We start from the raw sequence: 22458 nt of genomic DNA on the forward strand, positions 1-22458 counted from the left end.
TGCAGCTTTTGTTCTATTGCTTCACATAATTCCCAGGGCTGGGAATGAAAATTATTTCCTTTCACAACCCCTGGCCGGGTGCCTTTCACATCCCGGCTGTGTTATGGGGTGATTTATAAACTGCGGGGTCTGGGGCTCTTTCCTCTGCCTCCTCCCCCGCTTCCCTCCCACCATCATTTAAAACAAGACGTTGCACACAACGTGCTCAGAGGTCAGGGTGTCCTCTGAAGTTGGCCACTGGGGCTTTTGCTCAGAGGCGAAGATTCAGTGGAACCATAGTGATGAGAGCATGAAAGCCATTCGCCCGTGTTAGGAGAAAACAGAAAGAGGCCCCACGGCCGAACTTCTCATCTGTGGGAACAAACAAGGCTCAGTCTCCGGGGGGAGGGGGGGGTGGCTTTGAACTGTGAATTGTAAAAGCACATTTTCCAAACTTGTCAGAATTGTGTTTCATTTCTAGACTTTTACTCTCAAAGGGACCATGAGGAAGAGACGCAGCTTAAGACGTTTTGAGCTGAGAGATGAAAAGTTACTTTTATCTCCATAAAACTGAGAAGGGGACAAATGAAGCCGGGGGGGTTCGTTTTCCCTGTGTTACAACAGGAGACAGAAAGCAGACGGCAGAGCATCATCAGGGAAGTGAGGTGTCCCCGTCCAATCTGAAGACCGTCGTCTGCCAGCCACCTCCACGGAGTCCTGTCCTGCCACTGAACCCCCTTCAGGTGTCGATCCCTCAGAAGCTGAAACAAGACAATGAGGTGAGCACATCAGTCGAGCTTCAGACTGGTCTCTCTGTGGTCAGGGGGTTTCTGTCTGAGCCAGGCCCCCGCAAACACGGTGCGGCCCCTCTGGGCTTCCTCTCCCACCTCCTACTCACCTACCTCCTGCGCAGGAGAACGTCTTCGGAACCGAGGCTGGAAAAGCCCATACAGACCAACTACTTCCATAGTTGGAAAAGGTCGTGTTGTGGCTTAACTAAGTGTTGCTGTTGTATTTCTTTCATCCTACCTTGTGTCCTCTTGTTGGTCACATACCAGCTCTTTACTTGTGCATAACTCACAGAACAGCCCCAAGCCTCCAGACTTTGCTGGCCCTGTGCCTGTCTGTGAGGTCCGAGCATTAGAATCATACAGGCCGGGGTTCACACCCGGCGTGGCCACAGTTCCTTGTTAACCCCTCTGGGCCTCGTTTGTCCTCATCTGAAAAGTGGGGAGATGATGATTACACCTACCTCCCAGGGTTGTGGTAGTAAGTAAATCAGGTGATTTACAGAAAGTGATTAACACGATGATAACACAGAGTACGACCTCAGAGATGCCCGTTCTTATTTCTAAGTATGGAAGGGAGCCCAGAGAGAAGGCACTGGAAAAGAACTACCTCTAGGAATGAGCCACGCAAGGAAGGAGGGAGGGAGCAGGACTCAGAGAAGGAATGGAAAGAAGGCGGCTGATGGAAGACCATCTCCAGCTCATCCTGCTCTCCCTGTGGTTTCATTTGGAAAGGTTAGCATCTAAGATTTTCAAGTCATATGTCATTCCTGTTTCTTTGCTTTCTTTCTTTCTTTCTTTTTTTTCTTTTTTTTTTTTTTTACACTAATCATTGTTCCAGAGACATTTGAGTTCAGAATGGGTCACGTAATAGATTTGCGGCTCTAGTGCTCTAGAAATCAGGAATGCAGGAGGAGCGCCTCACTTCAGCCTTCTGTTCCCAAATTAATGAATGACTTCTTTCACCAGAAGGGACTGTTAGCACTTCAGACGTCTTCCTGAACCTGGATCAGTGATTAACCTTGTTTTCAGATCCTAAAAGCAATGGGTAGTTCTCAGCACAAATAATTTGCTAAGGTACTAGTCATGAAGGAACATAGGGGTGATATGCATGTGAAAAAATTGGGGCTACTGGGCCTGTCCCCAGTCTCTCTCCCCTGTCCCTGGCCCAGGATGAGGTGAGAATTTGGGAGAGGAGCCTGGAGCATACAAGGAGGGAGATCGTGGGGGCACCTAGAACCAGCTCACTGGGGCAACTCTGGGTGATGTTTCATATGGAATATTCAGCTCATGCCTCAGTTTCTCCAGATGTAAAAAGATAACTATGCAATACATCTGCCTCCCACACAACTCATAGAGATGTTATGAGAACCTATAAGAGAAAATCTCTACAAGATAGTATTGTGAGTGCCAAAATGTGGTTTGTGTCTTTGGAATTGTACCAGAAGTGGGGGTCACCCTAACAAAAATACAAACCGAACCAGAAGGGGTTGGAGTTGCTAAAATAAGGGATTCCAGCAAAGGAAATCTTTTTCTTTAGCTATCCACAGGCAGGCTCTGTGTCTGATGTGCTCCTGCTTCCAGAAAGCACCATAATTCCTGTGTAGCGAAGACAACTCATCTATTTTCTGGCTTTACCTCTCAGAAAAAATTTTGGAAGTAAACTCAACACTAGGAAAGAATATCTCACAGACCCTTTAGCCTCCCTGTTATTCAACACTTTCTCGTGTTTTCCTTCCTTCTAATTTCTCTTCTCAAAAAGTTTTCAACATACTCCCTCCCTCCCTGACCCACTTTGTGTCTCTTTCTCCCATGGCATGTTTTTCTCTCTTCTAACTAGGCTGTTTTTTGGGGTTTGTTTTTTGTTTTTTGTTTTTTGTTTTTTCTCGCTTGTGTCTTCACTGTGGTGCTCCTTCTCCTCCATTTCTGCCTATGGCTCCCTTGCACTTTTATTAAACTCATCTTCCTCTTTTTTTTCTGTCCATGAGAAAAAACTCCCTGATGGACAAGGAGAAAAAAATGGCCAGCTAGCATTGTGTTGGGAGAATTGAGACAGAATTATTGAAAGCTAACGGGCCAAACACAACCTCGTCAATTTGAGCCAATGCTGCCTGACAATTCCAACGAGACTTGATCAGTATGGAATTGCAAGACTCTCCTGGAATTTCTACACATATATATTCAACATTTTACCCCAGTCCAGTTCCACACTCCAGATGGTGGAAGAATTTCCTTGTTTGCTGGAGATGAATTCTCACTCATCATCTTTTGCTCTTATAAGACCATTGCTCACAACCCCCAAGGACTGCCTATTAGTACCATCATCTTGCTACAGTTAATGCTCATTGTGCATAGTTGGAAAAGGTAGTGTCATGGCTAACTAAGTTTTCTGATTGAGAATTCCAATGTACATCGTCCATGGACTACTGATATCTAGATACATGAAATCATCTACACACCAAAACTCAGGTTGAACTCGGTTAGTCTTTCTTGGAAAATTCACAGGCAACTCTAGGACTCACGGAACATCAGGGACATCACAGATGTATTACAAATTTGCAGAAGCACAAAATAATTGGAGTTTCCACTCGATGCGATGCAAAATGTGACTTTTGGTATGCAGCAAACAGCGTAAGTCATGTGGGAAACAACTATACCATGTCGGGCACATTATGTCTTCTTAAAATTTCCCTCTTCTGTTTTGAAATGTGCTTAAATGTTCAAATGAAAGAAATTCATGACCTCCCAAGCTACAAAACAGTGTATGTGTGACAAGCCCAGTTTTGTAAGGAGAAGCATACATGTATACACATGCACCATGGGACCCTCACGTACATAAGTTTGGCAGTTAGGCCCCCAAAATTCGGTAGTAGTCTCTCCAGGTGATGGAATTACGGGTGCTTTTGCTTTCTTCTTCTGAATTTGTCTGCACTTTCTGGTTTTAAGATAGTAATAATAATTCAATATTTCTTCTATATTATAAATGAACAAACAATCTTCAGTTGAGCAAACCAACACAGCCCAGGAAAGAATTAAAAGCAGCACAGAAACCCACTTCGATAGCTATTAAAAATGAATTAAGTGGTTGTAGAAGACATCTTCCCCTGTTTGGAAAACAACCATTGCTTGTGCAGTGTTGTCAAATGCCAAATTGGGGGATGCCATAGCGCAGCAGTGAGAACAAAGAGGAGTTTGGGGAAATGTTGCTGCCTTGGGAAATATACGTGTACTTTGTTTGGGTCACTGGCTGGTCATTACATACTGGACTCTATGAGTCATAAAGGGTATGACATGGGGTAATCAGAAGGAATTCTTACATTTGTGATGGCAATAATTCCTTGTCTGCGTTCCTCATCTGTATCTAACCTCCTAGATAGAATAAGATGTGGGAAACTGAGTCTTGATTTCAGTACTGATTTTCCATGATGGGGGTGGGGCTTTTGGCTTGAACCTGAAGTCTGACTCTCTGTTGGGTCTTCTCAGTCGTCCTCAAGACTTCACCCCATTTGGGTGCCTCCCACATGGGGCCTGCCATTGGGGGTCCCCCCCCACCGCCACCTGTACCTCTCACCCTTCACCCTCCCTGGTCTTTACTCTTAATGGTCTCCATGTGTGCAGAAACACTTTATCTCCTCCCACTTGGTTCCATCTGGATTTATTTTCCAATGAATCCACCTGCTCTGCGGGGAAGGTCAGGCTGGCCACACCATACCGTTTGTAGGTGTGAACAGAGAAAGGGGCCACGAATTCTAGAAGTGATCTTTTTGGGGGAAACTCCACCAGGGAGAGAATTTTATCCTAGTTATACAAGTGGTGCAATGGGGTCTCCAGGTTTGGTGAGGGTGGCTGCCATTCTAGAATCACCCTCCCCCTTGTCTCCTATTTCTATCCATGGGCAAAAGAGTCCATGACCTGGAGGAACCAGATCTCCAGCTTCCAGAAGCCCCTGCATTCTCCAGAGACCAGAGCAGAGGCCACATCCTTGATCCATCTGTTCCTGCCATCACATATTTGTTAAGTGAGTGAATTCCCCACCATAGGGTCCCTAATTGACGAAGCGGTTGGCATACAGGACATGTCTTCTGCACTTTACAGTTTCCAGATAATACATAGCATCTCATATATTCCTCAAAGTGACTGGGTAAAGCAGGCAGTCTCCTTTCAGTTTGAGAAAATGAAGCAAAGAGGACTTGCCCAAAGTGACACAGCTGGTTACTGGGAGCCAGGCCGTGGACACAGGCCCAGGAATTCCGATTTTAAGCTAATTCTCATTCCACCATGATGGTGGTCCCCTAGCCTGGCAGCTCATCAGAAAACCCTTTGGAGATGGTTAATAAATCAAAGTTGAAAGACACCCCCACCCCCAGCCTACTGAGTCACTTCTGGGGTGAGGCCCAGCCATCTGAGTCTGATGCCTTGCCACCCACTGCCTTCCCATGCCGACTGGCTCCTGATGTGCCACATCCCGGTCGATGATAGCAAGGCTGACAACAAAGGACTTGAGAGGCCAGCCCTAACACTGACGATGTTCTTCCATTAGTAAACCCCTCATTTGCCAAGAGTTCGTTCATACTTCCCAGGATCTTCCTTCTACAGAACATTGTTGGGTTAACAGCTCAACTTCTAGAAAGCCTGAGGTTAAAAACAGCTATGCCTCGGGGATAAGAGGCAGAGCATAGGAATATAGTCAGTGGTACCCTAAGAACACTGCCTGGTCATAGATGGCAGCTACGTGGTGGTGAGCACAGCATAACATAGACACTTGTCCGATCACTGTGTAGTGCACCTGAAACTGATGTGGCATTGTGTGCCAACTATACTTGCATATTAATAAATAAATATGAATACCAGTCCTCTAGCAAAAACAAACAGAACAACTGTGCCATTCGTCAGCCCCGAGTAGAAAAGGTCAGGAAGATTTGACGGCCATGCTTACGAAGGCTCAGAAAGGCTGCCGCTGAAAGGCCTGGGGGCCAGGAATACAGGCCCAGGCTCCTTAGCCTGGCTCCGAACCAGCTGGGCCCCAGCTCACTGGACACGTCTGGGAAAGGCACTTGTATTGTCAAGACTCTGCAAAGTGAGGGGCAAGGACCTGCCAATTAAGTGACCACAACCTTATGCAAGACTCCCTCCCTAGGGGGATTGCTCAGGGTGGGGAAGTTCCTCCTGTCGGGAAGGGTGAGTCAGATTTGAGGGAATCGGCAAAGCCCCCAGCAGGTAGACCACTGAACTCAGAGAGAGACCCCTGCCACTAACATGCTCCAGAGGAACAATTAGGAGTGGGTGTACAAAGTCCTCCAAACCGACTTAACCTGCCATGAACCCGGCAAGTGGACCCCCTTGGACTGATTTATAAGAAGGGGTCACCTCCAGAGAGGAGCCTGGGCTGCGTGCCTAAGTGCTGCATGCAGGTCAGCCTGGAACCCATTATTCTAATTGTCGGGAGAATCAGTTAGGAGACAAGTTGAAGCAAGCTGAAATTTGAAAAACACATTAACAGGGGTCTGATGAGATGCCAGAAGAGCCTGCCAGCAGGGACAGCTGGAAGGCCAATTTTTTAGTCAATACTGAAAGGTGGTTGCTCAAATATCTGAGTCAACACACACTGATTTCTCTCCGGCTCAATACTCCCGTTTAATTGCACCAGGGAGTCTCTCCACTGACACATCTAACACCCAAATCCATAGTTGAGTAAAAGAAAAGCATGTTATTGAAGTGCAAATGAGGTCCTGGGTGCAGCCTGCAGGCCTGGGTCCTGCTGGAGTGTTTCCTATTGCCAGGGCAGACACTTTGGCTGGGCCCCACAGAGATTCAGTGAGCTCCCCGCTTTGAAAGAGGGCCAAGGGAAGGGGTGAGCATCACATCTCAGCTGGCCCTCAGAGAGGGGTCTTTGTGGTTCACGCCTGGCCTCTGCAGCTCCGTGTGCTGCTGAGGCCCGTAAGATATTTTTCAGGAGTGGTGGTCCTCACAGGGGAGGGGGACACAGGGGGAGCGCCTGCTTCCCACATCTGGGAGCCAAGTCAGATGGAAATGCACGCCCCTGGAAAGCGATCCTAAGTTTGGCAACCAGTTGACAACCTGGTGAGGTTGATGGCAGATGTGATCAATGAGGTGAGCCTTGAATGTCCTCCTGACTGCCTAGAGGTGGGGAAACATGCAGATCTCGGAGGTAGGAAGAGCCAGCAACCTAATCTTCGGGGTCCTGGCAGGTTTTGGCTACTAGTGGAAGCACGGGGCCCACAGAGGGGCCAGGTGGGATGGCCCCAAGGCTGGAGGTGAGAGTAGGGGCTCCTGCAGAGACCCTCTGGCAGCCCTCCCCTACCTCAGAGCTAAGCACAACATTATCAGTTGTAGCCCCAAACCTACAAGAACTGACACCTACATCACAAGGACAAGGCAGGCCCTGGGAGCAGGTGTCCCAAATCCTTCAAGGTGAAATTCTAGGTCTGGTGCCAATCATCACAGATAAGGAAGAAGCCTGTGTCATGGTAAATCCAAACTCAAATTCTCTGGGGAAGCTGTGAAAAGCAATTTCTGATTTGGTAGGTCTGAGTTTGGGTAGCCAGAGTGAGGTCCAGTGGCCTGGCTGGCTTTGTCCTCATTTCCAAACATCTGGCTCACACCACAGTTTATCATATCCCCTCAGGGTATGAGCTGGTCCTCACAAATGCGCCTGCTGATCACACCCACCAACCAGAAAGCTGTTCAGCTGGGGCCCAGAGGATCTGAGAGAAACATGGCGGAGCCACCGTGAAGCCCGGAGGTCCACACGCAGCAGTCTACCACCTGGGGAAACTGAAGGCCTTTTGTCCATTGCTCACATGGACACGGGCTGCCTGAGACAAACAAGCACAAAGATGCAGTTCTACTTCTTCCACTTACTACTTGTGGGACTTCGTCTAAATTCTATCACCTTTGTGAACTTCAAGTTTCTTACCTCTGTTATGGGAATAGTCAAGGGACTGTTGTATCAGATGAGATAAAAGTGGGTAAAATGCCCAGCACTAGCTAGTTGCCCAACAAATGCCTGTTCTCTACCCATCCCGTTTTCACCCCCCAAACTGAAGTGGCCTCAGTTTCTCCTCCTGTAGTTGTTGATGCTGGTTTATGCCCAAGAAAGCAGCAGCTGGAGGAGATTATGGAATCAGGGGCCTACCTAAGAAACTTCTGTCTCCTTTTTAAGCAGGAAGGCCAGCCTGGCCCAGACCTGTTGGTTTCTTCTGTGGAGGGATCCCCATGTAGCACAAGTTTGAAAAATGAGTTTGTTCACCTTCTTGGAGCACAAAGAGTTCTTAGACCTCCCATCCTGAGCTGTTTGTGGGGCAGTCATTTCGGAACGCAAGTGCCAGAGACCTTCTCCTGGGGAACATTCTCATGGAGCCCAGCAGCGCCCTGCCTTGCCCCTTACTTATGCTCAGACTTTCTGTATGGGGCTAGGAAAGCTCAAGACCACTCTGACTTCCTCCCCTACTGGTCCCTTCCTCGTCCACCCCTCTTTAGACACAGTGGCCTTCTTAGTCTTCTTTGAACTTGCCAAGCTCATGTTTGCCTTCAGCCATGGCGCTGTCTGGAAGCGCCCGTGGTAGCCTCATGGCCAGCCTTGGTCCTTCCTGCACACTTCAGCTCAAATGCTGCGGCCGCAAAGAAGACTTCACTGGCCCTCTTCTCTATCACTCAGTTCTTTATTTTCTTCCCAATGTTTGTCACTACCTAAAGTAATCTTATTTATTTTGCTGCATGTTGTCTGTCTGCCACTACTAAAATGCAGGCTGTATGAGGCAGGGATTCATGGCTTTAGTTCAGCACGCACTGACAGATCCCAACCTAGGGCCTGGCCTCCACTCTCTGTTTCCCTGGAGCATCAACAGTTTTCCAAGAGATGCCGTTGAATGAACCTATGAACATTACAATCCCATATGTAAGATGAACATTACAATCCCATACTGTAATAACATCAAAGATCGAACGTCACTCAGAAACATGCAGTTGTAGGAAGGGAGGCCGTGGGGCGGGGAGGGCAGTGCCTCTGAGTAATGGTGGAAAGTCATGCCCCAGAGTCCAAGATTCCCCCAGAGCCCCAATCCAAGTAAGGGACGTTTTACCCTGTCTCCCCTCAGAATTGAATGGAAGGGTGCTGATCATTCCCTCGACCTCAGATTCTGGGATTGAGCTAGAGGGAAGTCTTCAGGCATCGGGACAGCACCCAATGCCAAGGGCTCAGGCAACACTCAAAAGATACTGTCTAATAAAAATAACTAGAGCTAAACTCTTTAACAGACAGACACTGCTGCCTTGCCTTGAAAGCTTAATGCCCTCCGGACCCGTTCACATGAGGCTTCCAGGAAACAAGAGGGTGGCAGTGGCTGCCCAAAGCCAGAGAGGACAAGTTGGGGATGGGGGGCTGCCACGAAAGCACTTCCTTCTGCAGGCCCATCCCTGGTCCTTCATCACCGCTCTGTGTCCCTATCCTTAAAACCCGGGGGTGTCCGTGCTGTGAATGGCTCTCGAGGAAGCCGAATGGCTCACCAGGGCCGTAAAGAGTAGCTGTGGATTGAGGGAAACCTCCCATTCCTACCGCCTTCGGGGACAGAGAAGAGAGTCACTGGGCCTGTACTTTATTACCCCTGCCCTGAGGTCTCTCTGAAGCACCCTGTGATGGGAACAGTGCAGAAATCTCTGGCACTCCTTATTCACAGGTGGTGTGCTGTGGGGGCATGATGTCCAGACAAACTTTGTTTCATGGGTACCATGGGTACCCTGGTACCTGGAAACCAATACGTTTTTCTGAGTATTAAACATTCTTTTGGAGGGGGGCATAGAGAACCCTTCCAGAATGAGGGCCCCCCAGCACACTTGGGGTGTGGAGGTGGGTGGGTTGTATTCAAAATGCAATGAGCAACCATCAGAAGCATCCTGCCCCAGGACCCCGAACCCCACTTGTTCCCCTCTGGCTCCTTGCCACTCACCATGAACCACACATCTGAACCCAGCGATTCTCCCTCCATGCACCACAGTGCTGGGGGGGGTGTGATGGTCGATGTATTCACCGTCTGCCTTGTCACTCCTCGGGGACCGCAGCTCACTGTGCTCGTACCGCATGATGGCAACAGTCCTGCTGTCTTGACTTCCTTGAGCACTTGCCTCTGCAAACAAGCATGTGGGGAAAGAAAAGTGAGAATGTCCAGCCAGCTTCATGAGCTGCAGAGGTGGGGGGCCCTTATTTGATGCCTCTGAACATCAGCCACCCCTTGGGTATCTCCTCAGGTGCCCACCATGTGAAGGACCAACCGGACAGTGCTGGGGAGACCACAGGACATTGAGCATGTCTAATGCCTTCACCAGTTAGAAGATGAAGGAGCAGGGCGGAGCAAGATGGAGGAGGAGTAGGAGACCTGGATTTCGTCTGGTTTCAGGAATTCAGCTGAATAGGGATCAAACCATTCTGACCACCTACAAACTCAACAGGAAATCGAAGATAAGAAGAGTAACAACACTCTGAACAGAAAAGCGACCACTTTCTGGAAGGTAGGACGTGCGGAGAAGTGAATCCGAGGCGATATTCGGGAGGATAGACGGCAGGGGAGGGAGCCTCCGTCGGCGCTTCTGGCAAGCGCTAGAGCCGCGAGCACAAAATCGGAACTTTTAGAAGTCGGCTCCGCTGAGGGACGTCGCTCCAGTGGCTAAGCGGGGGGTGGAACCCTCACGGGTCAGTGTGGTCTCAGGACCCTCGGGGTCACTAAAGACCGGGGGTGCCTGAGTGCGGCAGAGCTCCCAGGTATCGGAGCGGGGAAGCCGGCTGCAGAGACGGAGCCGAGGCGCAGGCTCTCAGCCCGGGGTTGCCATAAACTGTGATCCGCGGCCCAGTCGGGCCACTGCTCCTCCAGCAGGGACCCAACAAGCGGCAGAGCTGGGGAGACTCCCCTTCCTCCCCCGGGAGGAGCAGCGCGGGAACGCACCGCAGGGATCTGCTGGGTTTGGAGACTCCACACGGGGTCGGGTGCCAGAGATAGAAACGCTCGGTCACAGGCCGGGTGAGCACGCAGTGCGGCCGGAGACCGGGGACACAGGATTGACAGCTTTTCTCTGGGGGCGCACTGAGGAGCGGGGCCCCAAGTTCTCAGCTCCTACGGGCGGAGATTGGGAGGCCACCATTCTCACCCTGGTCCTCCAAAGCTGTACCAAGAGCTTGCAGGGAACAAAAGCTCCGGAGAGCAAACCGGAGCAGCTTGCTTAGCCCGGACCCTCAGGGACGGGGCAATTCCGCCTCCGGCAAAGACATTTGGGAACCATGGCAACAGGCCCCTCCCCCAGAAGATCAGCACGAACAGCCAGCCAAGACCAAGTTTACCGATCAAGGAGAACGGGAGAACTCCAGCGCTAAGGGAATACTGCACATAGAATTCATGGCTTTTTCACCATAATGCATTAGTTTTTCAAAGTTATTTTTTAACGTTTTTTTTTGAATTTTTCTTTTTCCCTTTTTCAAACAACACCTTATCAATCCCTTTTTAAAAAAAAAGATTTTTTTATTTTTCATTTTTAGAGTCATATTTTTATCCCTTCATAGTAGTTACCCTTATTTTTGGCATATATATATAAGTTGTTCTCTCTTTAAAATTTTGAGATACAATTTCTCCTAACAAATCAAAATATACCCTAAATCACTAGTGTATGGCTTTGTTCTAGTCTACTCCCTGATCACATTCTCTCCCTTTTTTTTTCTTTTTTTTCTTTTTTCTTTTTAAATCTTCTTTCTTTTTAAAAACAACTTATCTTATCAATTCCTTTTATAAAATCTTTTATAATTTTCATCTTTACAGTCATCTGCCATCCCTTCATTGTATCAACCCTTATTTTGTACATATATGTGTTTCTTCCCTTAAAATTTTAGCAGGCACTTTCTTCTAACAGACCAAAATATGCCCAAAAGCTAGTGTGTGGCACTGATCTATGCACTAGCCTGATCATATTTGATCATATTCTGGTTTTTTTTTTTATCTTTTCCTTTTTCCTTTTTTTTTTCCTCTTCTTTCTTTCCCTTTCTTGTCCCCTGGTTTCAGGTCTTTTCTGATTTCTATAGAGTATATTTGCTGGAGACGTTGTTAACCTGTTAGCATTCTGTTCTCTCATTCATCTGTTCTCCTCTGGACAAAATGACAAGATGAAAAAAATCACCTCAGCAAAAAGAACAAGAGGTAGTACCGTCTGCCAGGGACCTACTCAATACTGACAGTAGTACGATGTTGGACCTAGAGTTCAGAATCATGCTTTTAAAGATACTAGCTGGGCTTGAAGAAAGTGTGGAAGTTATTAGAGAAACCCTTTCTGGACAAATAAAAGAACTAAAAATCTAACCAAGTCGAAATCAAAAAGGCTATTAATGAGGTGCAATAAAAAATGGGGGCACTAACAGCTAGGATAAATGAGGCAGAAGAAAGAATCAGCAATATAGAAGACCAAATGATGGAAAATAAAGAGGCTGAGAAAAAGAGAGAGAAACAACTACAGGATCACGAGGGCAGAAATCGAGAGATAAGCGATACGATAAGATGAAACAACAACATTAGAATAATTGGGATCCCAGAAGAAGAAGAAAGAGAGAGAGGAGCAGAAGGTATATTGGAGCAAATAATAGCAGAGAACTTCCCTAATGTGGGGAAGGAAACAGGCATCAAAATCCAGGAGGCACAGAGAACCCCTCTCAAAATCAATAAAAATAGGTCAACACCCCGACATCTAATAGTAAAACTTACGAGTCTCAGAGACAAAGAGAAAATCCTGAAAGCAGCTCGGGAGAAGAGATATGTAACCTACAATGGTAGAAACATTAGATTGGCAACAGACCTATCCACAGAGACCTGGCAGGCCAGAAAGGACTGGCATGATATCTTCAGAGCACTAAACGAGAAAAATATGCAGCCAAGAATACTATATCCAGCTAGGCTATCATTGAAAATAGAAGGAGAGATAAAAAGCTTCCAGGACAAACAAAAACTAAAAGAATTTGCAAACACAAAACCAGCCCTACAAGAAATATTGAAAGAGGTCCTCTAAGCAAAAAGAGAGCCTAAAAGCAGCATAGACCAGAAAGGAACACAGACAATATACAGTAACAGTCACCTTACAGGCAATACAATGGCACTAAATTCATACCTTTCAATAGTTACCCTGAATGGAAATGGGCTAAATGCCCCAATCAAAAGACACAGGCTATCAGATTGGATTCAAAAACAAGACCCATTGATATGCTGTCTGCAAGAGACTCATTTTAGACCCAAAGACACCCCCAGATTGAGAGTGAGGGGGTGGAAGACCATTTACCATGCTAATGGACACCAAAAGAAAGCTGGGGTGGCAATTCTTATATCAGACAAATTAGATTTTAAAACAAAGACTGTAATAAGAGATGAAGAAGGACACTATATCCTACTTAAAGGGTCTATCCAACAAGAAGATCTAACATTTGTAAATATCTATGCCCCTAATGTGGGAGCAGCCAATTATATAAGGCAATTAATAACAAAAGCAAAGAAACACATTGACAACAATACAATAATAGTGGGGGACTTTAACACCCCCCTGACTGAAATGGACAGATCATCTAAGCAAAAGATCAACAAGGAAATAAAGACTTTAAATGACACACTGGACCAAATGGACTTCACAGACATATTCGGAACATTCCATCCCAAAGCAACAGAATACACATTCTTCTCTAGTGCCCATGGAACATTCTCCAGAATTGATCACATCCTAGGTCACAAATCAGGTCTCAACCGGTACCAAAAGGTTCGGATCATTCCCTGCATATTTTCAGACCACAGTGCTTTGAAACTAGAACTCAATCACAAGAGGAAAGTCGGAAAGAACTCAAATACATGGAGGCTAAAGAGCATCCTACTAAAGAATGAATGGGTCCACCAGGAAATTAAAGAAGAATTTAAAAAATTCATGGAAACCAATGAAAATGAAAACACCAACTGTTCAAAACCTTTGGGATACAGCAAAGGCAGTCCTAAGAGGAAAGTATATAGCAATACAAGCCTTTCTGAAGAAACAAGAAAGGTCTCAAATACACAACCTAACCCTACACCTAAAGGAGCTGGAGAAAGAATAGCAAATCAAGCCTAAACCCAGCAGGAGAAGAGAAATAATAAAGATCAGAGCAGACATCAATGAACTAGAAACCCAAAGAAGAGTAGAACAGATCAACGAAACTAGGAGCTGGTTCTTTGAAAGAATTCACAAGATTGATAAACCCCTGGCCAGACTTATCAAAAAGAGAAGAGAAATGACCCAAATCAATGAAATCATGAATGAAAGAGGAGAGATCACAACCAACACCAAAGAAATACAAACAATTATAAGAACATACTATGAGCAACTCTATGCCAGCAAATTAGATAACCTGGAAGAAATGGGTGCATTCCTAGAGATGTATCAACTACCAAAATTGAACCAGGAAGAAATAGAAAACCTGAACAGACCTATAACCACTGAGGAAACTGAAGCACTCATCAAAAATCTCCCGACAAACAAGAGCCCAGGGCCAGATGGCTTCCCAGGGGAATTCTATCAGACATTTAAAGAAGAACTAATACCTATTCTCCTGAAACTGTTCCAAAAAATAGAAATGGAAGGAAAACTTCCAAACTCATTTTATGAGGCCAGCATTACCTTGATCCCCAAACCAGACAAAGACCCCATCAAAAAGGAGAATTACAGACCAATATCCTTGATGAACACGGGTGCAAAAATTCTCACCAAAATACTAGCCAATAGGATCCAACAGTACATTAAAAGGATTATTCACCATGACCAAGTGGGATTTATCCCTGGGCTGCAAGGCTGGTTCAACATCCGCAAATCAATCAACATGATACAATACATTAACAAAAGAAAGAACAAGAATCATATGATCCTCTCAATAGATGCAGAAAAAGCATTTGACAAAGTACAGCATCCTTTCTTGATCAAAACGCTTCAGAGTATAGGGATAGAGGGTACATACCTCAATATCATAAAAGCCATCTATGAAAAACCTACAGCAAATATCATTCTCAATGGGGAAAAGCTGAGAGCTTTTCCCCTAAGGTCAGGAACGCGGCAGGGATGTCCACTATCACCACTGCTATTCAACATAGTCTTAGAAGCCCTAGCCACAGCAATCAGACAACAAAAAGAAATCAAAGGCATCCAAATCGGCAAAGAGGAAGTCAAACTCTCACTCTTTGCAGATGATATGATACTGTATGTGGAGAACCCAAAAGACTCCACCCCAAAACTGCTAGAACTCATACAGGAATTCAGTAAAGTAGCAGGATATAAAATCAACGCACAGAAATCAGTGGCATTCCTATACACCAACAACAAGACAGAAGAGAGACAAATCAAGGAGTCGATCCCATTTACAATTGCACCCAAAACCGTAAGATACCTAGGAATAAATTTAACCAAAGAGGCAAAGGATCTGTACTCAGAAAACTATAAAATACTCATGAAAGAAATTGAAGAAGACACAAAGAAATGGAAAAACGTTCCATGCTCATGGATTGGAAGAACAAACATTGTGAAGATGTCAGTGCTACCTAGAGCCATCTACACATTTAATTCAATCCCCATCAAAATACCATCCACTTTTTTCAAAGAAATGGAATAAATAATCCTAAAATTTGTATGGAACCAGAAGAGACCCCGAATAGCCAGAGGAATATTGAAAAAGAAAAGCAAAGCTGGCGGCATCACAATTCTGGACTTCCAGCTATATTACAAAGCTGTCATCATCAAGACATTATGGTACTGGAACAAAAACAGACACATAGATCAATGGAACAGAATAGAGAGCCCAGAAATGGACCCTCAACTCTATGGTCAACTCATTTTTGACAAAGCAGGAAAGAATGTCCAATGGAAAAAAGTCTCTTCAACAGATGGTGTTGGGAAAATTGGACAGCCACATGCAGAAGAATGAAACTGGACCATTTCCTTACACCACACACAAAAGTAGACTCCAAATGGTTGAAAGACCTAAACGTGAGACAGGAGTCCATCAAAATCCTAAAGGAGAACACAGGCAGCAACCTCTTTGACCTCAGCCATAGCAACTTCTTCCTAGAAACATCGCCAAAGGCAAGGGAAGCCAGGGCAAAAATGAACTACTGGGATTTCATCAAGATAAAAAGCTTTTGCACAGCAAAAGAAACAGTCCACAAAACCAAAAGACAACCGACAGAATGGGAGAAAATATTTGCAAATGACATATCAGATAAAGGGCTAGTATCCAAAATCTATAAAGAACTTATCAAACTCAACACCCAAAGAACAAATAATCCAATCAAGAAATGGGCAGAAGACATGAACAGACATTTTTCCAAAGAAGACATCCAAATGGCCAACAGACACATGAAAAAGTGCTCAGCATCGCTCGGCATCAGGGAAATCCAAATCAAAACCTCACACCCGTCAGAATGGCTAAAATTAACAAGTCAGGAAACGACAGATGTTGGCGGGGATGTGGAGAAAGGGGAACCCTCCTACACTGTTGGTGGGAATGCAAGCTGGTGCAACCCCTCTGGAAAACAGTATGGAGGTTCCTCAAACAGTTGAAAATAGAGCTACCATACAATCCAGCAATTGTACTACTGGGTATTTACCCCAAAGATACAAATGTAGGGATCCGAAGGGGTACGTGCACCCCAATGTTTATAGCAGCAATGTCCACAATAGCCAATCTGTGGAAAGAGTCAAGATGTCCATCGACAGATGAATGGATAAAGAAGAGGTGGTATATATACACAATGGAATATTATGCAGCCATCAAAAGGAATGAGATCTTGCCATTTGCAACGACGTGGATGGAACTGGAGGGTGTTATGCTGAGTGAAATAAGTCAATCAGAGAAAGACATGTATCATATGGCCTCACTGATATGAGGAATTCTTAATCTCAGGAAACAAACTGAGGGTTGCTGGAGTGGTGGGGGGTGGGAGGGATGGGGTGGCTGGGTGATAGACATTGGGGAGGGTATGTGCTATGGTGAGCACTGTGAATTGTACAAGACTGATGAATCACGGATCTGTACCTCTGAAACAAATAATGCAATATATGTGAAGAAGAAGATAGCAGGAGGGGAAGAATGAAGGGGAGTAAGTCGGAGGGGGAGACGAACCATTAGAGACGATGGACTCCGATAAACAAACTGAGGGTTCTAGAGGGGAGGGGGGTGGGGGGATGGGTTAGCCTGGTGATGGGTATTAAAGAGGGCACATTCTGGATGGAGCACTGGGTGTTATGCACAAACAATGAATCATGGAACACTACATCAAAAACTAATGATGTAATGTATGGTGATTAACATAACAATAAAAAATTATTTAAAAAAATTAAAAAAGGAGATGAAGGAGCAAATGCAACTGCTTTTGAGAACAAAGGGGAGAAAGGAGAATGGTTTGAGGAAGAGCTCTCCGGGCTGCTGTCCCTTCTTGCTCCTGTCACCCCCTGGGTGTCCTCTCGTGCCAGGTGGGGGAGGAGCTCGGGCTGAGGAGGGCACAGGAAGGTCACTGCTGAGGGCCCCGCACCCTGCCCCACTGCCGTCTACCCATGGTTTAGTGTTGGCTGCAGTCCAATCTGCTCACATTCATTTTCTTGGTCTTCCTCCCACATCTCCCCCAAATCACCCAAAAAAGCCAGCGTGTGTCTCCTATGGAAGATCATCTGAGGAAACAGGCCAATTTGGGAAAAACATTAGCGTGCATATTAGTGTTTCTGTATCCCCCTCCTCCATCACTGGCTTTGAGAGACTCCGTCTTGCTGCGTGGGACAAAGTCCCTCAGTCCCTGGAAGTTCATGGGGTCATGTTCTTGGGGCCATCTCCAGCACTGCACCGCAGCGGGGATGGGAGGGACAGACGTTCCCTTCCCCAGGGCCAGACAGCTGAGGCTTATGGCAGGAGATCCTTGGCTGATGGGGAAAAGGGAGAGAGAAGCATGGAAAGAAAAGACGCCGAGAGATCTTTGTGGGTTCTGCACACAGGGTTGTGCCCTTTCTCTGCACAGAGAGTCCTGGCCAAGAAGTTCAGGCTGGGGGGCTGACATCAGCCCAGAGGAGTGGGTGACTTTCCTTTACCATAAGCCATACCTGGAGGGCTACCTACCCAAAGTAGGCCTTTTCCCAGCTTGCACAGAAAAGCTGGTTAGGGTCCAGAAGGGGCTACCCCTCCCCCTCTTTCATACCCTTTCTCCTCTTTCTCAGGGTCCATACTGAGATCTTTAACTGAGACAAGCTTACTCATACTCTACTCTCAGTTATTTTTGTTTTGTTTTGTTTTTCCAGCTCAGAAAAGTGGGTTAGAGTCTATTGACCCACACCATGTTCTAGAATCCTGTTTGTCAAACTTTCCCATTTGAGAACCCCTGCAGGGGGAACGGGAGAAAGTGAAATCCAGTTTGAGCTAGGTGCACCTTCTGAGCAGAATTCTGCCCGGTCCTGGTGTTAAAGCCTCGGGCTGTCTCCGCTTGCCCACAATCAGGTTGCAAAACAGCTCTCCGGGTTTACTTTGTCTAGTTCTGACAACAAAGAAATTGCTTATCCCTTTCTAGCAATTCTCCCTTGGGGGGAGGGAGAAGGTGATGTCGTGGGCAAGGCACCCTGAGCCTAGAAATTCAGAAGCCAAAAACTCTGTTAAGGGTGGTTTCTGGTGTTTATTAGCCAAAGTTATTTCTAATGTTTAATTTATGTCTTTCTATCTCAGTGTCTTCAGCACTAAAATGTGGCCTAAACCCATCGCAGCTTACAGGGATACTAACGTGCCGAAAACACTCTGAAAACAATTCTAAAAGTTCTTCTAATACCTATCTTTTTACTGGTATAGCCTCACTTTTTAAAAAACTAACCATAATTTATGTGTCCTAAATAGACATCCTGCACATATTAGCAATGAGAAATCTCTGGATTTCGAGATTTTCCTTTGCAGGCATCCGGAGCCCCTAAAGATTAGCTCCTGTCAAAATGAATCCATTTCCTCCTCCAGTTTGCTTTGGGGGTTCAGGAAGTTTTGCCTCCTGCTTCTGGGTCTCCTCTCCGGGTCAGCAGCGCCCCGCGTCAACCAAGGCAGCTGTTAAGGGTCCTGGCCGCGTGGGGCGGAGGGCGGCTGATGGAGACCTCCTCGTTGGACTCCAGCTGCCGCTGTGTGTGAGCACATGAGCCAAATGGTGATCCCTGGGCTGGCTTAGCACTGGGTTGTTTTAACCGAAAACCCACTCTCCTGTCATTCCTGGAGCTGGGTGAGTCACAGATCTTGTCCTTCTTCCCAGTTTCCGAAGCCAGAAGAAAATGAGGAAGGTTGCAAGGAAAGCCCGTTCTGAGGCTGAGGAGCAGGGAGAGATTCTAAAATCGTCCCCCAGCTACAGGAGAGGCTGATGGGAAAAGGCCTTTTCTGGGACAGGAAAGAACCTTGAAAATGAATGCATGACGGCCTCTTTAGGCTGGGCCCACCAGCCCAGCTCAAGGAACATCAGACTATCCAGGATGCAAGTGTTCATCCTGGTTGCTCTGATCCTTGGGAGCTTCGACCAAATGGAAGGGGGTGCAACCGGATGATACCCTTGCTGACCCTGCATAACTAAGGGCCACACGAAACAAATCCAAGGTTTTTAGTGGAAAAAATATCCCAGCACTGAGATGTGGCTTTTCCTTTATGCTCACCCTTGCGATCACGCAGGCTTTGAGGTCTGCCCATGATCTCGTCCTCTGAGGCATGCAGGTTCCGGATCAGGAAGTACGTGGTCATTTTCCCTTTACCTTTCACTTCGATTTCACCCCTCTCAATTATTTCAAAGCCTTGATTTTCCAGAGCGCTGCACAGAGGGGGGGGAAATGCACCAGATATCAAAGATCACAGGTCTGCAACTTGAGAGTTGGCTACAATGGAGAGGGTGATTCAGGAGGAGTCTGGGTCCCAGGGCACACAGAGGATTGCTCGGGGGGAGGGTGATCCCAGGACATTAGCCAGTCCTGCTAAGTGGGGCAAGGAGAGGAGTATGAAGCTCAGACACGCTGAACAGGGTGCCAGAGGCAGAGTGAGAGCATAGGGGACCCACCAAAATCCTGTGACCCTACCCCTCCTTTCCTCCCTCCAACACACTGCTCATACCCACAGCCCGCACGCTGCAGCAACCATGTCCTCTCTGCCCGTGTGTGCACCAGCCCCATGCGGTTCTGAAACAGGAGGCTCCTAGGAAATCAGCACTCCTTTCCATCCTCCCCAAGCACCCCATTACCCCATGTGGTCATGCTCATTCTCACTCCCCAGGCTTTCTCCATGGCCCCTGGCTGCCAAGGAACCAAAGAGAAGAGTATGGGGAGGGGACCATGAAAAGAGACAGAGCTATGGGATAACTGTGAAATGTTTGCTTGTTCCTTTATTTACTGGCGGCTGCCAGGTGTTGGAGAGAAACCACAGAACAATGCAGACCAGCCATGTTTCCAGTTCATGGTCAGGTGCCTCAGCCAGCTCTTGGCATTCACCGACCTTCCCTGGTCCTTGGCCAGTTCCATGGAGATTTCAGACCTTCACCGGTTTCCTCTAGTTCCCCCACTTGGCACCTGCCCTCCTCACTCTCAAGTTGCTGGCTGTGCCTCCTACTTTGTGACCTTTGTGATTCTTCTATAAAATTGTAACCATTTATAGGCAAGACCCCACAGCTTCTCACCCCGCCCCCGACCACGCTTCCCTTTTTCCCCAGTCTCCTGAGGATGAGGTGACTCAGAGGATGTCTTGTGCAAGGGCACCTGATCGATCTATGCTCCCTTCCCACCTCCTCAAGGGCTGGCCCCATCAGCCACCTCGCCCCTTCCCTTCAGTTCCCACCATTTGTGTCCTCCCCTCAACCCATAGCCTGCTAAGGTCTCTTCCATCCTAAACAGAAGCAAAAACCTTCCCACTTTATTATCTCCTGCTTTAATCCCATACATTCTCTCCCTTGAATCCTTAAACTCATTCCACCACAGCCGCGTCTGATAGTGTCCCTAAAACTTCTGGTGCATATGTTTCTGTCCTTGTTACTATTTTGATATTTTTGTTCAATTCCTCCTCCCTAAAAATACCCAAAGGGGTGCTCGAACTCTGCCTGTTCCTTCTTTTTTCTCCTGCCTCTTAACGTGGGCTCGTCTTCATCCACCTACCACTTAAATGTTTGCTCTTTGCACTATTCTTCTCCCGCTGCATCCTTCCCCAGGTGATGTCCTCAATCTCATGGCTGAATTGCCACCTATATGTTGCCTTCTCCAAGTCGGGATCCCCAGCCAACACCCTGACTCCAACTTTCACCCAGCCATGTAATGGCACCTCTACCTCAGATGCTCCAGAGTTCCTTTGAATTCAGCACTTCCCAGCCTGAATTCATCATCTGCCTCTGTGAACTAGAAGCTGTCCTATCTCTGGTGGTGAGATTCAGGTCCCTGTCACCCAGCATGGAGGTCTGGGAGACATTCAAGGCGCTTCCCTCTTTCTCATTCTCCATTTCTAGCAATTACCAAGCTCAGCTGATTTTACTTTCTCCTGAACTCCCACCACCAGTGCTCCGGTTCAAACCCAATACCTCACGGGCCTTCTCTTTCCCATTTCCTGATGCTTGAATCTGCCCTTGCGTGGTCTTGAGAGTCAGCGTCAAATAGGACCCTGACCCCACCACTGTCTCCAGTCTCACATTCCCTGGGGCTCTTCTTCACCTACAGCGAGCACCCTTGCTCTTTGACGGGGAACACCCGGCTCCCACTGCTTTCTGCTTCATGTCTTCCACTCCAGCAAGCTAAATTGTTCGTAGTTCCCTGTTCCTACTCTCAATCTGTGCTTGTACTGCTGGTTTTTCACTCCCCAAACCTCAGCTTTGGCTAAACTCCTACTCTGAACTCCTTGTTCAAAATCCAGCTCAGGAATCTCCTCCCCAGCAAAGGATTTCTTTACTGGGTTCGGCACCCTCGCCTAGGCTCCCAAGACACATGCTCAAATTACCTCAGGCCCAAGAGTCCAGTGGTCAAAGCCGGGCCTCAGAGCCTGACCCCCGGGTTGTATCTGGGCTCTTTTCCTTCCTAGCCTACTTGGGACCTGGGACACGTTATTAACCTTTTTGTGCCTTTTTTTTCTCATCTGTAGATAAGAATAATAATAGTACATTTTCATAGAGCTGCTGCAAGAGCAAATGAACTTACATATGTAAAAGAACTTAGAACAGAATTCGGCTGGCCTCCGGTAAGTTCTAAAATAATACTTGTTTTATGCTTATCTTTATCATTGTACTTATCACGCTTTCAAAATAATTCTTTGTCGAGTATTTTTTTCTTTTTCTACTAGACCAAGTGTCAGCACACTTTTTTTTTTTTTTTTTTTGTAAAAGACCAGGTAGTAAATAATTTCAGCTTTGCAGGCCATACAGCCTCCACCACAGCTACTCAACTCTGGGGTTGTGACATGAAAGCAGCCATAGATAACGAGGAAATTAAAAAGCGTGACTGTGTTCTAATAAAACTTTATTTACAAAACAAGCAGCAGGCTGGATTTGGCCTATGATTGTACTTTGCCAGTCCCTGCTTTAGATCATAAGCTCCTTGGGAGCGAAGCTGTCTTATAGTAGAGGTTCAATGGTATTTACTGTCCGACACAATGTCTTCTGTAAGCCTGGGTGGCATGGAAGAA

The 22458-nt window shown here is 46.7% G+C and overlaps 1 protein-coding gene across 1 annotated transcript in view; it reads right to left on the reverse strand.

Annotated features, from left to right (window-relative positions):
- Window positions 1-467: 467 nt before the first annotated feature.
- LOC113919726 (guanylate cyclase soluble subunit beta-2-like) overlaps window positions 468-22458 on the reverse strand; it is a 68256-nt gene continuing 46265 nt past the window's right edge. Inside the window, exons 14-16 of the mRNA XM_027589346.2 lie at window positions 19470-19621; window positions 9734-9910; window positions 468-740 (exon numbers count right to left, since the gene is read on the reverse strand). Of these exons, the coding sequence (XP_027445147.2) occupies window positions 595-740; window positions 9734-9910; window positions 19470-19621 (475 nt within the window). The 3' untranslated portion in view covers window positions 468-594. The remainder of the gene's footprint in view (window positions 741-9733; window positions 9911-19469; window positions 19622-22458) is intronic.

Source organism: Zalophus californianus, chromosome 3, assembly GCF_009762305.2.
Source record: "Zalophus californianus isolate mZalCal1 chromosome 3, mZalCal1.pri.v2, whole genome shotgun sequence".
NCBI lineage: Eukaryota > Metazoa > Chordata > Mammalia > Carnivora > Otariidae > Zalophus > Zalophus californianus.